This window comes from Malaya genurostris, chromosome 2, assembly GCF_030247185.1.
Source record: "Malaya genurostris strain Urasoe2022 chromosome 2, Malgen_1.1, whole genome shotgun sequence".
In the NCBI taxonomy this organism is placed as follows: domain Eukaryota; kingdom Metazoa; phylum Arthropoda; class Insecta; order Diptera; family Culicidae; genus Malaya; species Malaya genurostris.
The window spans coordinates 14564219-14581913 of NC_080571.1; the positions used below are offsets into that span (position 1 = coordinate 14564219).

The 17695-nt window shown below is 36.9% G+C and overlaps 1 protein-coding gene across 1 annotated transcript in view; it reads right to left on the reverse strand.

Moving 5' to 3' along the window:
- The window catches only part of LOC131432940 (small ribosomal subunit protein uS12m), a 108750-nt gene extending 95200 nt beyond the window's left edge, over positions 1-13550 (reverse strand). The window contains exons 1-2 of the mRNA XM_058599536.1: positions 13414-13550; positions 13297-13352 (exon numbers count right to left, since the gene is read on the reverse strand). Coding sequence (XP_058455519.1) covers positions 13297-13348 — 52 coding nt within the window. The 5' untranslated portion in view covers positions 13349-13352; positions 13414-13550. The remainder of the gene's footprint in view (positions 1-13296; positions 13353-13413) is intronic.
- Between the last annotated feature and the right edge of the window lie 4145 nt (positions 13551-17695).

Sequence of the window (17695 nt, forward strand, 5' to 3'; positions counted from 1 at the left end):
TCTCTTATCTGATTCTGATGCAGTTTATTCAATTGTACTCCATTTGAAAAAGGGCGGGAGATCAACGATTTCAGACGTAGATCATGTCATGTCTTATCTTGATCAAATGTGATTTTCCTCCACCAACATCAAAGCTTATCGAATCATCCAATGATTCAACTTACATAAATTAAGAATCATTTTAGCTCAAAATCACTACCCATTGTGTGACGGAAAAGCAGTACCGATATTGATCGATGTGATTTAAAATTCACTGATCCACTGATAATGAAAAGATTCTCCGGCAGTGATCTCGTTTTGATGAGGTTTTGGTCTTTATTTTCTCAGCCCTGTATGCTACACTAAGGAAATATTATTCTTTACCTAAAACAATAATATATCTATATCGATTTTCCCTCATATTTATATGGTTTGTCATTTATATTGAATGTATTGAGATGAATTTTATTTATTTTGAATTCGTGACATGTGACATAGGGGGAGTGGGGGGTCTTTGCTTCTGTGACAATTTGTGACAAAGGGGGGAGGGGGAGTAAAAAATCGTCAAAAAAAGTGTGACGTCTTTTATGGACAGCCCCTAATCCAATAATTTATTGTGACGATTCATTTTCAAATATTATGATGAAATCAGGCATCCCTGCAAGCAGCTGATCGGTGTTGACAAACGAGGGGAAACCAACTAGTAAAAAAACTTTTACATAACACAAGGGGTGTACCGATAGTAAATAGTTCGCGCAGTACAATATAGGTGGAACTAGTGCATCACGAAAAATTATTTTTATAAAAATTTACTCATACTGTCATGTCTGTTAGTCTGTGCTATTCCGACTTTTAGAACACATGAAATTCATGAAAACATACACATTTATAAGTGTAAAACCTGTTGATTTTTAGTGAATCATGTCACATTTATGTGAAATGCGCATCAAAATGATAAGATATATCGTTACCTCTAAATTGTATATAAATTTCACATGAATGTAACATTGTTTTTCATATAGATTTCAAATGAAACACAGTTGACCGAATCAAGTGTTTTGCACATACATTTGAACTGTACTTATTTCCACTTGAAAATGAAGTGTTTAACACATGTAGTTCGATTCAATAGCAAAACACATTACATCCAAAAGAAAAACACATCAAAGCTGGGTGAAAAATAATCTATTCTCGCTTCTTAGTGAATTTGCACATGAAATCTTGAAACAAATCGCTTTGATTATGTAATGATATAAAATAGCATATTAAATTTTTTTAAATGTTTACATATGCATCGATAGTGCAAATTTTTATCAGTGTACAGATATGCTCTCTTATGTCGTTTTCGCTCGAGAAAACTAAAACTGACCCAGGGTAGTTTCATCAAACAAACACTTTTCATGAAACTGAGTTGTGTTCGCACTTAGCAACGGGGGTTTGAACAAACCTGATATAAAAACCAGGTTCGAAACTGACTCGATTTTCAGTTCAACAACGTAGAAACTAGCTTCAAACAAACTGTTGGACAGCAGTTAGGGTGGCAACTGGGTTAGGTTTGGCATCAAGCGAAAACGACATTAAAATACCATTAAAATAAATAAGTTTAGCACTAAGCAGTTCAATTTGAACTGCTCTGCACTGATGAGTCAAAGACGAAACGTAAAAATAATAAAAACGGTTATGTGCCCTAGCACAAAATTTGGCTAATCCCTAAATGAGTAAAATACCGAAAATTCAATTTTCCTACACTCAGGCAAATTGAGTAGTGAAAATCATACGGCAAATCTTATGGTGCATCAAAAATCACCATTTCATAAGATTAATATCAGAAATATACCTCTTCAATATACACACATAAAACCGATTCTCGAGCTCGGCATAATGAAATGCCGAATTCGATCGGCAACACGAAATTTTACTGATTGTTCAGTAATTCACATGCTCATTACCGAAATTCGTTATTGTAAAGTTCTGATATCTCGGTAAAGAGTATTTTATTGCACAAGTTTGGCATAATATGTTGCTGAACTTGTCTGTAAACCATAAATATATCGAAAACAGCAAATTCGTTTGCGTGTGTTAGCTTTTACTGAAATTCGGTGCGACACTTGTCATCTAATGTCACCTATCGATTTTGTACAGCACCGGGTGTCGCCATTTCTCATAGAGCTGAAAAATATTTACGAATTTGGCGAATGAAAGAGATTTCCGTGTTACGTGAAAAGCTAAGTGGAATCAAAATGTTCTTTTTATATATACTTTTCAATACTCGTATATTTCCAGGTAGCACTAGAAACAAATGTTTTTATCTGTGATATTTCTTTTCGAGATTTGATTTTTTTTTCTTAAATTGAAGTGAGCATTAATAAAATACACTCATTCCCCAAACTTGGATTTCGTCATAAATTTTTCGTGCAATAATAAAGAAAAATCCTTTCTACATTCGATTACTGATGACTCGGTAATCCATGATTCGGTCCCGATCGCTTTTACCGAACTAACAGCAAAATTACTGCTGACAAGTTCGACAATAATTGACAGTTCAGGATTGCCGAAATTCTTAGTAATTATACATTTTGCCGAGACAGTCCCCGAGCCCTGCAGGCTGTGCAAATCTCGGCAACTATTTCGCCGAGATTCAGCAAAAGAACTTAAGTGTGTACATCTTATCTATCACTATTATAGTTTTCATACGAACAACTTATGAAATCCACAGGATGTGGAAGAAGTTATGTTTGTCAAAAGAATTTCGCATAATGTTCCGAAAAAATTTCGTATGAATTTTATAAGGCTTTTGATTGGAATTCCAATTTTCGTGACTTTCGCTGTCTTATGATTTGCATACGATATTCTTGTGACAAAAATTCATACGAAACCATTATGAAATTCCATAGATTTTTTGCCTGAATGTACAGATAAATATCGATTTTCAGTTTTTGTGTTTGGTTCCATAAGGTTGAACCAGAAGAAGCGACTATTTTGTTGGCTGGCAAAACCAGTCCACACTACAGACTCTCATGGTAACAGACTGGCGAATACCTCTTAGGGAGCCAAACGAACCGTCAATTTCATGCTCTAGCATAGGAATTTGACGGTTCGTTCGTTTGGCTTCAAGCCATCATCACATAAGGTTTACGTGAATTGACCAAACGTCAAACAATCTACGTGAATTTCCAGTGTGAAAAACTCGATTTGAAAATGGCGAGCAGTGGCCCTCGAAGTGTAAGTAGTGTAAATATTTGTGAGAAAAGTTATTTAATTACAATTTTTTACTTCATCAACCGGACCATTCTAGTATGAAAGTTTCCATGTGTTCAACTGAGACACTGGAACCGCGTAATGCGGCTTCAACCTGCATCGGTAGTGTTGTGGGAGTTTTTGGATCTCGACTTCGGCTTCGGTTGGATGGCAGTTGTGTGGGATGCATAAGTGTGTACCATCATTCCTGTATTACCAACAGTGTACAAGGTGCTGAACTGTAAGGCAACATGAACCGAATGCCCTAACTGACGGCGTCGCGTCTCAACCGAGGCTACCAACATGAAAAGAACTGAGGCCAGTACATATTTCCCGCGCCAGCTCAGTTCCCTCCGAGACTACACGAGAGTCAGGTAAGCCACGTCGTGCTTGAAACGGCATCAAGTCGAAGGTGCTTGTTATTGGCAAGAAGCGTAAAGTTCACATTGGCGATCCTGCCAGACTACAGCAATTAATGGACAGATGATCCTTTTTTTTGTTTTTATTAATTTGGTCTAGTAACAAAAAAAGCAGCCATCTTGAACAAATATCTCCATACTAATGTTACTTTGTGGTTATGTGATACTTTTAACAAATGACTAAAGTGCAAGCATGGCGGAATATCCGCAGAACAGGTGGAAATGTATAAGAGCGTGACCGGATGTCCGCAAAAAAAAAAAAAAAAAAAAAAAAAAAAAAAAATAAATAAATAAATAAATAAATAAATAAATGAATAAATAACCAATGCGAGACCGGAAGTCCGCGGAGAAAAGTTCATAGCGAGACCGGATGTCCGCAAAGAAAAAGTACCCGTATGCGAGACGGGATGTCCGCAGAGAAAAAAGCATGCGAGACGGGATGTCCGCAGAGGAAAAAGTATGCGAGACGGGATGTCCGCAAATAAAATATATGTTGTATGGTGTAATATTCGAATATAATCCTCGGAACTTACTTCTAACAAATAACAGTTCAGTAACGATTCGTTTGTGCACCGCATCTCTTTTTTTTCCTTTCAGATTATTGAAAGCGAAGAATAACCAAAAAAAAATGTCAGGCGACGGCAAATACGTTCGAGCTCCAAGATACTCCGATACAGAAGTCAGCTGCGAAGAGTACGAACAGATCGAATTAGGAGATTCATCGAACGACTTGGAAAGTGGTGATGATAGTGAACTAAGAGTTGATTCGAACTTCACCGAAGACCCTGTCCCTCCAGAAGCAAGCAAAACGGTTGGCTCTAACTCTAGCATAAACAAAGACACAGATCCAACCACCATCGAACCAATAAATGAGCTGGAAGGTAGAAATCCAGGTACTAGCGAACGCCTCCAAAGAATGGAGAACATTTTGTCTGATATAACGCAAGCAATAAATTCTATGCAAACGATGCGTCCTTCCAACGACTATGACCAAACCTGGTGCACATCTGTTAGTAGTCAATCAGAAGTCATCCTACCTAGCATTCGTTGGGATAGCATTAAACCCTTCCCGACTGCAGTACCGGCAAATAAAATGTGGGAAGAATGGAATCGATACATAGAAAATTTCGAAATTGCCGCTTCTCTCAGTAACGCACATAATCCCATTCAACGTTCCCAATTACTATTTCTATCAATCGGTGAAGAGCTTCAGAGTATTATAAGAGCAGCAAAACTCAGACCTAGTCTGGATGACGCAAACTGTTACCGTAATTTTGTTAATAATATTAAAAACTATTTTCAGTCAATGACTGACACGGCGGCTGAACACGAAGCCTTCTCCAACATGCGCCAAGAAAAAACTGAATCGGCAATTGCTTTTCACGCCCGGTTGATGGCAAAAGTTCGACTGTGTGGGTACAGCCTTATTGACCAAGACAGATTTGTACGAGCACAGTTACTGAAGGGCTTAAGAAACAAAGAACTGGTGAAAGCAGCCAGGGTATATGGTCATGATGCCAATTACGTGGTACAAGCAGCTACTCGAGATGAAGCTTACGAAGCAGAGACAATCTTAACAGATCAGTCTCCGGTGCAAGCGATTAACCATGTATATCGTCGGTCACCAGATTCAACGAGAAAACGCCCAAGAACTAGCCAATGGGAAAATGGACCGAATTTACAGCAGTTCCGTAGTAACCAACTGCCACCGCGGCGAGAGATTCAAAATCGTGGCCGGCGCTCACGTTGTCGTCGATGTAATGGGTTTTTACACACTACTTTCCCATGTCCAGCACTGCGGAGAAAATGTAACACTTGCGGAGAACTTGGACACTATGCCGTAACCTGCAGGAAATCTCGCGTTCGTCAAATTGAAGCGAAAGCTAATGTACCTTCTCCACTCGATAATCATGTGGATCATACCGAGGTACGAAATGATTAATTTTTGTGCTAAACTCATAATAAAATGAGACGATTCAATGATTTGTATTCGTTTTTTTTTGGTCTAAACTTCTTAATTGATATATCACACAAATTTCCTCTTACAGCACGTTAATATGCTCTCACTTCAAGATGTCTTGGTGGATTGTTGTCTAGGTTTGTCCAGCCCAATACAATTCCTCATAGATTCTGGTGCAGACGTGAATGTCATCGGAGGAAAGGATTGGATTCATCTCAAACATGAATATGATTCAGGTTTAGCTAATTTCAAGTATGTTGAAAATTCCAACACAAAAAGTCTCCAGGCGTACGGTGCAGAGTCACCTATGATAGTAGAGTGCGTCTTTGAGGCTGAAATCGTTAGTCCAACATACAATCAACCGGCAGTAACAGCATTATTTCATGTAGTACGGAATGGATCGAGGTCTATTTTAGGCCGCTCAACAGCAAGCGATATGGATCTGTTGCATGTTAAGACAGTTAACAATGTTCAACACGAAAAAAAATCAAAAAAGTTTCCAACAATGCCGGGGGTCAAAATTAAATTCAGTTTAGACCATACCGTACCACCAATCAAGAACGCATATTACAATGTGCCCGCTGCCTTTCGAGAAGCTGCTAAATGTCGCTTAGAGAAAATGGAATCGGACGGAATAATCGAAAAAGTAAATACTGCCCCTAAGTGGATAAGCGGTATGTCTGCCGTCGCCAAAGGAAAAGACGACTTCCGTTTAGTAGTTAACATGCGTGGACCGAATAAGGCTATCAACCGTGAATATTTCCGACTTCCTATAATCGAGGAAATGAAAGCCAAGCTCTATGGTGCGACGTGTTTTACGAAGCTAGATCTCAGTAGCGCATATTACCATCTCGAACTACATAACGAATCTCGCGACCTCACCACATTTCTAACAGAGAATGGAATGTACAGGTTTACTAGGTTGATGTTTGGAGTGAACTGTGCACCCGAAATCTTCCAGCGAGAGATGACCCGTATACTTAAAGGCGTGAAAAACGTAATCGTTTATATCGATGATATTCTGATTTTCGCGAAAAACTTCGAAGATTTACGAAGAACCGTGAGTGAAGTGCTGAAAGTACTTAGAGCCAACAATCTAACGCTCAATACAGAAAAATGTGAATATAACAAAACTCGTATAAAGTTCCTCGGTCATGATCTGGATAAAGACGGTTTCCATGTGGAGGATGCAAAAATAAAAAGCATACAAAATTTTCGTGAGCCTGCTACAGTTTCAGAGCTCCGAAGTTTTTTGGGATTAGCTTCATTTGTTAGTCCACACGTGAAGAACTTTGCGGATATCACTAGTCCGCTGTGGGAAATCATCACAGCAAAATCGTGGTACTGGGGACCTACACAAAGTCACGCGTTTCAAGTTGTAAAGAACCGAATAGTACACTGTTGCGTGTCGTTAGGTTTTTTCTCCGAAAACGATAGAACTATTTTGTATACAGATGCCTCCCCTCTAGCCCTGGGAGCAGTCTTGACACAGGAAGACAAGCATGGATCTCAGCGAATTATAAGCTTTGCATCTAAAGCACTAACGACGACTGAAAAAAAATATGCTCAAAACCAACGAGAAGCTCTTGGTGCCGTTTGGGCTGTTGAGCATTTTTCATATTTTCTACTCGGTAGACGATTTACGTTGCGCACAGATGCTCAAGGGGTATCCTTTATTCTGAATAGGACCCGCGAAGTATCTAGAAGAGCTTTGACACGCGCAGATGGTTGGGCGCTACGATTAAGTCCATATAATTACGAAGTGGAATATGTTCGGGGAGTAGATAACATAGCTGATTCCTCTTCGCGGCTATATGAAGGTGACGATGAACCGTTTAACGACGATTCGGGTTCATGGGAGATAGCATCATTGGAGGCTAGCACTGTAGGATTCCTGACTGAAGACGAGATCAAGAATGCCACAGCTAGTGATCGAACTCTCCAGGATGTTATAAATGCTCTTGATTCAAATCATTGGCCAAAATCTGCACATAGATATAAGCTTCTTGAGAACGATTTGGCACTACGCGACGGAATGCTGGTGAAAACAGGCTGTGTGGTAATTCCAGAAGCTCTGCGGAAACGAACGCTTGAGATATCCCACCAGGGCCATCCCTCGGCATCTAAGCAGAAGAGTATATTGAGACAGCGTGTTTGGTGGCCTGGAATGCCTAATGATGTTCAGAAATGGGTTGAGTCTTGTTCCACTTGTGCTGTCACTGGTAAACCTGAAAAACCTACTCCAATGCAGCGTATTTTTGCCCCAAAAGCAGTGTGGGAAATGATCGCACTTGACTATAATGGACCATATGTGAAATTCGGAGGAATTTCCATACTTGTCGTAGTCGATTACAAGTCCAGATATCTTTTTGCACGTCCAGTAAAATCAACAAGTTTTGAACAACTGAAGAAAGTATTGGATGACATTTTTGATCGGGAAGGTATTCCGAAGTATATCAAAACGGACAATGGTCCGCCTTTCAACGGAGACGATTATAGGCAGTACTGTGTTGGTCGAAGTATCACACCAATATTTTCTACTCCGTTATTTCCACAGCAGAATGGGTTAGTAGAAAGATATATGAGAATAATAAACAAGGCTATGATTAGTGCATCAATAAACAAGACAAACTACAATGATGAATTGAGAGCAGCAATAAACGCTCACAATTCGGCACTCCATAGTATAACAAAAATAGCCCCAGAAGAAGTATTATCCGGTAGAAAGATTAAACGCCGTCTTCCATTGCTTGACTTGGGAAACACAACAATTGACGAAGAACTATTCTCTAAGAGAGACCGCGAAGCAAAGCTAGCAGGGAAAGAACGGGAAGATAAAAGACGTGGTGCCCGCGCCGCACAAGTTGGCCCTGGAGACACGGTTATTGTCGAACGGAACACATACATAAAAGGCGACTCACGATTTTCACCGAAGAAATACACAATTGCTGAAAATAACAACGGAAGCCTAACACTCCACGATGATTCAGGTCATATACTTAAACGGCACATTTCACAAACAAAAAAAGTATCCAGTTGGCGCACTGATGAGTCATCCGAATGTGAAAACACAGTAAATTCAGGCTTCAATAGCAGCACTAGGGAAAATCGCAATAGGAAAACTCCAACATATCTAAAAGATTACATATGTAGAATTAATCAATAAAATGAAAGCGTTACCAAAACAATAATTGCTCTTTCACAAATATAACAAGCAGCTATACAAATCATACAAATTAATGGAGATTCTTGTTTGTTGTTTTATTCAATATTCGCAGCAGAGATGCCAGCAAAAAAATAAAAAAAGCAATCATATAAACAAAATGGTTCCAAATTTGCAAACCCGAAAAATTGTCTGCGGTTTCCGTTTCTATATAAAGCATGACACACAAAACTAATTTACGGAGTAGAGGAAACAGCGCTGTCATTCAAAAAAAAAAAAGTCGAAAGTGGAAAAAATGCCTGCAGCACTTCATAGGAATTCTACAGATTTTCAGACAAATCTGTAGACCTGGCATCTCTGATTCACAGATTTAATGACAGCAGTGATGCCAGATAATTTATTTTAAATAAAATATATTATACACTAAAAAAAAACCCCCTTTCTAAAACGCCACTTATTTTGTCAAATTCAATATCACATCAATGAGAATGATTGTCCTGAATGTATACAAAGCATAAAATCTAGTGCATTAAAACTATAAAATATTGGTACCGTTGAAGCATAAACTACCCATTGAAAATGGGATGGTGCTATCGACTTTTCACGTTTATTGTAAACACCAAACTAAGTTTGTATATTCTATGTCAATGAAAGGGTCTCTCACGATTACACGATAGTCAGCAATAAAATAAAAGATCATTGTTCTTGTATTCACTTTGTTTACAAGAATAGTATAAAATATCTACAGTTTACCGAAAATACAATGTCAAAACTAAAATAAAATGAACTTCAGTCAATTTGATCCTTTCTCTTGAGGAGAGGGAAGATGTGTGGGATGCATAAGTGTGTACCATCATTCCTGTATTACCAACAGTGTACAAGGTGCTGAACTGTAAGGCAACATGAACCGAATGCCCTAACTGACGGCGTCGCGTCTCAACCGAGGCTACCAACATGAAAAGAACTGAGGCCAGTACATATTTCCCGCGCCAGCTCAGTTCCCTCCGAGACTACACGAGAGTCAGGTAAGCCACGTCGTGCTTGAAACGGCATCAAGTCGAAGGTGCTTGCTATTGGCAAGAAGCGTAAAGTTCACAGCAGTGACAACAAAAACGATTTCTGGAGGCTTGTCGATTTGAGATACCACGACGTTATTAGTTGCTTTTTAAGCCATTGGAATTATATGACAATTTTCTGAAATAAATGTTTTATATTTCATGGCATTTTTCATTTCATAGATTTATATCAAAATCTGAAATCTCCCTTTTGACTTTAACCAATATATAAAATAGTAATGTTCTGGTATCTAAATTTGATATGAACTGATAGATAAATGTGATATGAACAGTACATTACATTTTACCTATGAAACACGTAACTTTTACTGGATTATGCATTAAACAGCTTTTAAATGCCAGTCCATTAAAACCTACGTGAAAAGTAGGGTGGAAAATATTCACATAACTTTTCACGTAACTATAATATGATTATTATTACACTGAGTACACTCGTAATTTACACCCTTAATTTTTTCAATACTAAACTATATTTAGATATTGATTCTAAGTGAGGTTATGTCATCAATTTTCGTAATCGAAATTAAAGGTTTAAACAACTACTGGGTGGAATAAACGGCCAGACCAATTATTTAAGAGCGGTGTCAACATGTAAAGTCAATATTATCAATCTGTTACTATGAGAATCTGTAACGCCAACCTATAAAATCATTAAAACGAGAGTATAAAGAATTGGAAATTATGTTTTATCAGACCCTGTTAGCTTAGAGAGAAATCAGATTTCTGTTCAGTTAAGCCATCGTACATCACATTCAACATATCGTGTGAATTGTATGGGTGCTATTTTGGCGCGCACGAATGACATTTCTTCTCTCTACTTCTATGCACGAGATTCGGACTTGCCTCAGGGTGCGATGCTCGCAAAAAGTATGTTACTTGTGAGTTGTTCGTTAAACGTGAGAGCGGGATATCTTGATAATATGATGTCTTTGGTTTCGGTAATTCAGATGTTGATGAACAACTACAAATATTTAATTTAGTCGTTTTAGAGTGAGATATGATAGAATTTCTTACTCTAGAACCCTAGAATGTTGCAATAACATTATCTTACTATAATTTCACTGTAAAAATTTGGATTTAATTGTGAATCGGAATTTCTATTTAATTGTAAATACAGATTTTGTATTCAGGGTAATACAGATTTTTTGAAAATATCTGGCATCTCTGCTCACATCTCCGCCCGCATACGCATGGCTACCGGATGGCTGACTAAACGCTGCCAGCTGGAAAAATATGGCTGGCAGACATTCTGGTGACCGACTGCCTCACCGCTGGCAGATATACAACTCAAACGATACAACCGTATCTACCAGGATTTTTCCACATAGAAATCTTTGACATTTTCAGCGAAGGTGAGAAGATGAAAACGCTCGGCTAACTTAGATACAGGCGACTTTGTTTTGTCAAATTGGATTTGACAACCGTCACTGAATCAATTTTGGTAGCCGTCTGGTGGCCATGGCTGCCCAGGTAGCCAAAACGCTATGCGGGCGTAAACGAACACGCGAATTTAGCGAAACCTCAAACCATCACACAGTTGAATGAAGCACAATGGTGCCAGGTATACCGATTTATCACTAATTATACCAGTTGTTGATCTCTATACTATTATACCGGTACGCTCTCCTAAATTACCGATTTTGTACAATTGATACAGATAAATACCGATTTTTGGTTTTGGCTTGTTTAGGAATGTAAAATTGTGGTTGTGGGATCTTAGTTTTACTCACTGAAATGACCCCGGTCACCATTTTCTGGTACAAATATAGTGTACACAGCAAAAAATTGTGAAATTTGCAGGTGACACAAATCCATATATGAAACAATTCATAAGAACGTAATCCGTGAAATGACTAAATTTTACGAAAATGATACAAATATACGTCAAACATACCCCGCATTTCAAGCAAATGTGTAAATTTACATGTTTTAGCACTTAAAAGTATGTCAGAATGCATTAAATATAAATTACATTTACTGTAAAATTGAGATATTTTTGACACTCATATATGTCGGTCTCAGAAGACGTAAATTTACACGGTTTTTTCTAGATGTGTAGATTCAACTACAGATATGATCCAGACATATATTTTGCGTAGAGTGACTATAATCAGAGTGGCGACAGCTGTTCGTTTGGAATGACAGCTCCCAGTTCCAAACGAGCAAACGACCTGTCTATTCAATGTAAAGCTAATGGAATGTTTTGAATTGTTGCCAAAATTACGGATGAGATGTCGTCACTCTGGTTATAGGCACTCTAATTTTGCGCATGATGCAGATTTTTGTAAAAATGTTCTGGCAACTCTGATGAAGCTGTCGTGCAGCTCCGATTATAGCAAACAAGAGTTTATAGCAACCAGAGATCACATGCTGCTAACAAATCAACAGACTTCGTAGACTATTTTTATCGTACAGAATCATTGCGTGGCTAGATGTTGCAAATTTTTCACACTAAGAAACCTTCCATTTCGGGGCTCGAGAATATACGTTTGTTAGTTTTTAGGACCAATATTCTATTCATTGATTCGCGGTCCTACGTCTAAATTACTCAAGAGACATGGGACCATAATTGAACGATTTTGAATCACTTTCATTGGACAGCCAGAATGCCATTAAAATACGCAATACCTTGAACGTTCCCATGTGAACCTAAGTAATGATAACTCACCATAATTTCGCTAGTCGTACTTCTAAAGTTCTGCTGATGTGCAAAATTTCGAACGCTTTCAATTCACGTTAATGTTACACAATAAAAATACTCTTATTTGGATGCATCATACAGTTCTGATCAATCTGAACGATTTTTTTTTCATTTGATATAGTGACTAGAAGAGAACTGAACATTCCAGTTCAACACTTTCGTATTCGGGTTTGAATCTACTTATCCTGATTTAAAATAATTATGTTCTGATTTCATTCTGCTAGCTATAATATTCTAATAACGAATCAGTTTGGACCCTGAATTCAATTTGAAAATTGGGTAAGATTCGAACCTAATTTTCAGTTTTCTTAAAACTTTTATTTGAAACTAAACTACGCTCGTCCAGGACTTAGAGATCAACACGAAATAAATCAGAGAATAGCGTATTTTTTTAGTCTAAAACGGCGTTCTTTAGAAATCGCATTGAAAATAAATATCGCAATATGCGTGAAGTTTGACTACGCGCTAGTAATTAATTGAAAACGGATTCATTTAATATCAAGAATCTTCTATAATTGAGAGGACTATTTACCATTGTTTCATTCTACATTAGGTGCTATGTTTCAAAGCATACCAGCAGTTTCAATACCTACAAATACTTTTAAGTATTTTGTAGTAGTTTTAATATGTTTTTCGAAGTATTACTCATCAAACTCGTATATCTGAACGTATCGGATATTGGCGTAAGAAATCAATTCAAAACCACAAGTTTGTACGAAAACGTGATAATCTTGCAGTTACACAACCAAATGGGCACTTACCTTCACCGGCAAACGACTTCGTAATGGCCAAAGTTTGCCGTAGAAAATTCATTGCACTAAAATAAAAAAAAGTTCATTGATCGACTTCAACGAGTAATTGAACTTTTCGAAACTGACCTGAATCAATTCAATGGGAAAGTTTTCCGGAATATAATCACTATTCACCGTTCAAGATCAGAAAGTAAGCAGCATTGGTTCCTCGAGCTTTTATTATTGTTTACGAAAGAAACCGAAACGACATGGCATGACCAGGGATGCCAGATTTTCTAATAGAAGGAACAAATTGTTTTTTTTCTGTCTGAGGCCTATTTGGTTGCAGATAAAAGTTTCGAAATCAATCGATGAATCACAAATTGATCTGAAAATCTCAAAATGGTGATGATATTTGAAGTTGAGCGCTGAGATCCCGCATTAACATACCAAGTAAACATTTTGAAAGTTTATTAAATTGATATTGTGTTTTGTTGATAACGATTGTTGATGAATATTGAACGTTTATTAAATTTCTTATTATAAAACCATAAAATTATAGAATAGCATACCTCGACATATTTTCATTATATAAATTTCGATTCAATGAAATAAATAAATACAAATTTGTCATTCAGGGTAATACAAATTGTACAGAACGATTCAGAAAGCTGTCAATTTTTAAATCTACATAATTCTTTTGATCAGTTTTCTTCTGATCATAATAATGTGCCTCCATGAAAAAACTGACGGACTGAAGAGCTGATCAGTTTATCGGATGGAACTGAGCTCGAGAGCTTTAGTAAAAACCAGACGTTTGACCGGATGAACTCTTCAGTCACTTCAGTTAATCGTTCAGTTCACGAGAAACTGTCCGGAAAACTGAGCGTGTATGGGCTGCTTTGGCGTCAGGTCAGTTTAGCGTTTTATCTTCATGTCAATTTCATCAGTTTTTTCATGGAGGCACGTCAAAGATTTTTTGTCGGTCCTCGAAAACGAAACTAATCTGTATAAATTATTTGCGTGGAATAAATCGTACTTGTCATGTTGTTTGATACCTAATATCTAATTGATGACATTTCAACAACAAATTATTACGCATTCAAAATTAAAATGTATTCTACATGATAATTAGGTCTAAAATCTTTTGAAAATGTATATCAGTTTAAATGTATTTTTCTGTCATTTAAATTTCAAGTATCAAACCAATTAATCTATACAGTATTACCAGCCGCTACCTAATTTTGGGTCAAACCCTAAGACAAGACAAGACAGCTCGCATTACGTGCTTGGCTCCGTGTTTGGGAGCCCATTTGACGTTTTTGGTGTTGTCCTGTTTTCGTCACCACAGGGTTATTCTCATCGAATTTCGCAGTGTTTGCAGCAAGATTAGTGAAAATGTCTAAAGGAAATTTAAATTCAAAATAAACTAAATTCGACAAATATCATTATTTTATTATACCAACACGTATACAAAGTTTCGTATTATTAGATCGTCATACTTCGGCTATCATATTTCTTTTTGCGGGATTTTTTAGATTCGCCAGACTTCAGACGAAACGAAATGAATCTGGTAATAACTGCTTGTTGGAATTGAATGCAATGAAAAACGTTATCAGGTAGTACGGTCAGTTCCATTTCAATTTTTCTTTGCAAATTAGTTTCTGATATATACTACAAGATACCAATAAGTTATAGGTGCTTTAATTGGTTCCAGTATTTTCGGTTATTGTAGGTACTCTATATAGATATTTATAAAATCTCCAAATGTTGGATAACTCAATACCACACAAAATACGACGGAATTTTTGTTAACATAACAAGTTTTATTATTTAAATAATGGATTGTGAATAACTTGCATTAATGGTTAAAAGAAATTGGCTGCACTGCCAATGTCACTAGTCACATACAGTCAACTACCAATTATAATTAAGCAGGGCTCATGGAAAGCAAAATAAATAAAAGTAAGAAGCCAGCTGTCTCGTCTTGTCTTAGGTCAAAACAAGGGGCAAATGACTCTAAACTCTAGACAATCTCATACTAATAAACTTATTTCATTCCAAAATAATCTTCTTTAATCTCATGTAATCCCAACTAGTCTAGATAAGTTTGAGTAATTTTAATGTAATCTAACCTAGTTTTGCCTGATCTTGTTTCAAGTGTATCTGTCATTCGAGCTCGCAAACAGAGATGCCATTTATACAGATGTATTATAAAGATTTTTACATGCTCATACAAAACAGACATCCAAGCTAGTACAAACTTTTCCAAAATTTTATTTGATTAGAGAATACAGATAAATACAGATTTTTTATACAAAACAATATAGATTTTCTTTGAAAATATCTGGCATCTCTGCTCGCAAAAAAAAAAAACAGTAAACAAAGAGTTGACCTGCATAAGACCCTGTCAGCTTGGAGCGAAATCTATCTTCAGTTCAGTAACGCCATCGTACGGTATCACATTCAACATATCATGTCAATTGTATTAGGTGCGTAGTGCTGCTAATTTGGCGCACACGAATTTGATATTTCCTTCCTCTACTTCTATGCACGAGATTCGATGAGGGCATCATGCTCCCAAAAAAAGATGTTGCCAATGATTTGTTCGGGAAATGTGAGAGCTGGATATCTTGTTAATATGATGTCTTTGCCTGCATTGAGCAGTTACAAAAAGAAAGAAAAAACAGAAAAGAAACAAATACTACGTTGACAGCTTCTTTTGTCAAAATAATGCTTTTCCAGATCTCGGCTAAACTTTTCTAATCCCATTCTAATCCAGCGAGTTCCCTGCTAAACCTTTTTACTCCCGGTAAAACTTGTTTGAGTTCAGATAAAGTTTAGAGTGATTTGCCCCTTGGGTCAAAACCTACCCAAAATCAACTAAAGTGCATCTCCCCAATTTGATGACCTCAAAATTTAGGTAAATGTAAGTTTAGTACAAGTGTTGTGCAGTAACAAAGCACGCTACCCATTTTTATCTATCAACTCGAAGTTTGAGTAGAAAACGACCTAATTTTGGGTAGCTTATAGAAGAGCTCGACAATGAGTAATTTATCCTCAAAAATAGGTAGAAATGATTTTCAGTGTAGCTTTTAAAAAAATCCATTTCCATATGACTTGAAGTGATGTACCCTTCACGATTTAAGTGTCAAATCATATGAGGCGAAATCAAGTGTAAAACGCTTTAGTACAAAGTGTCGTTTTTTATCAGTGCTCACTAATAAAAATTCACACTTTTTAAAAAGTATTTCTCTTAATAAATTTCATGTTTCTAGACTCATAAGTTTCATGTTTCTAGTGTTAAATGTCGAGTGTTTTTCAACAATAGCTGTTTTCCTAAAATGGTAACCTTTAGAAGATCTTATTATAAACTCAGTTGGAATTATAAACACAAGTTCCATTTTCATGCACCAATCATTCCGGTAATTGAGACAAATTATTCTATTACTTTCGTGAATTAAAATTACGTAATCAATTAAATTATAACCAAATCAATTGAATTTCATTCAATTATCCGGGTTAATCATCGATTATTCGATTGACAGATCGATACTCAGATATTACACATCCTTACACACGGATTAAGAACCACGCACACTTAAAAATTAGTTTTGATATCAGTGAAAATATATACCGAAAAAGCAGGGCAAAAATATATTTCACTGAAATTTAGGCAATTTATCTCATAATTTTCGGCAATTCAAAAAAAAAAAATACCGATATACGGTTTTATAAATTACAGCAATCGATCATTTTACCGAAATTAGTAAATTTAGGATAACAATTTACCGGAAGGTCGGTAATTTTTCAGGTCCTCAAAAAGTCTATCCACATCAAGGAATAATTTAAATTGTTGTTAAGACTCCGGTGTTTCATACACACCTAAATTTGATTGTTGAATTTCAGCAAGAGAACGTCGATATTTAGCGAAGCCGAGTGTTCGGAAATCGTCTCGGGAAAATGTACAGTTACGGAGAACCTCAGTAATCCTGAATTTGGTAACTGTCAATTTTTGCCGAACTTGTCAGCAGTAATTTTGCTGTTAGCTCGGCAAATGCGTTCATGGTTGAATCATGAATAGACGAGTGATTAGTAATCGAGCGTTAAAAAAAAATTGTTTTGTAATTGTTCGAAATAATTATCACAAAAGCTAAAGTTGGGAAAAAATCAAAGTCTTGGCGTTACATTTCTTTTGTGGAATTTGGCCTTTCTGTTTCAACAGACTTCGCAGCCGATTCTTAGTGTACAGAATCATTGCATGGCTAGTACTATGGATCCTACTGACACTAAGAATCCTTCCAGGTCGGGGCTCGAACATACGACAACTGGCTTGTAAGACCAGCGTCCTATGCATTGAACCACCAACCTGGGAAAAAGGGTGTTTTATTATTGGTCATCTCAATTCAGAGTACGAAAAAGACAGTGA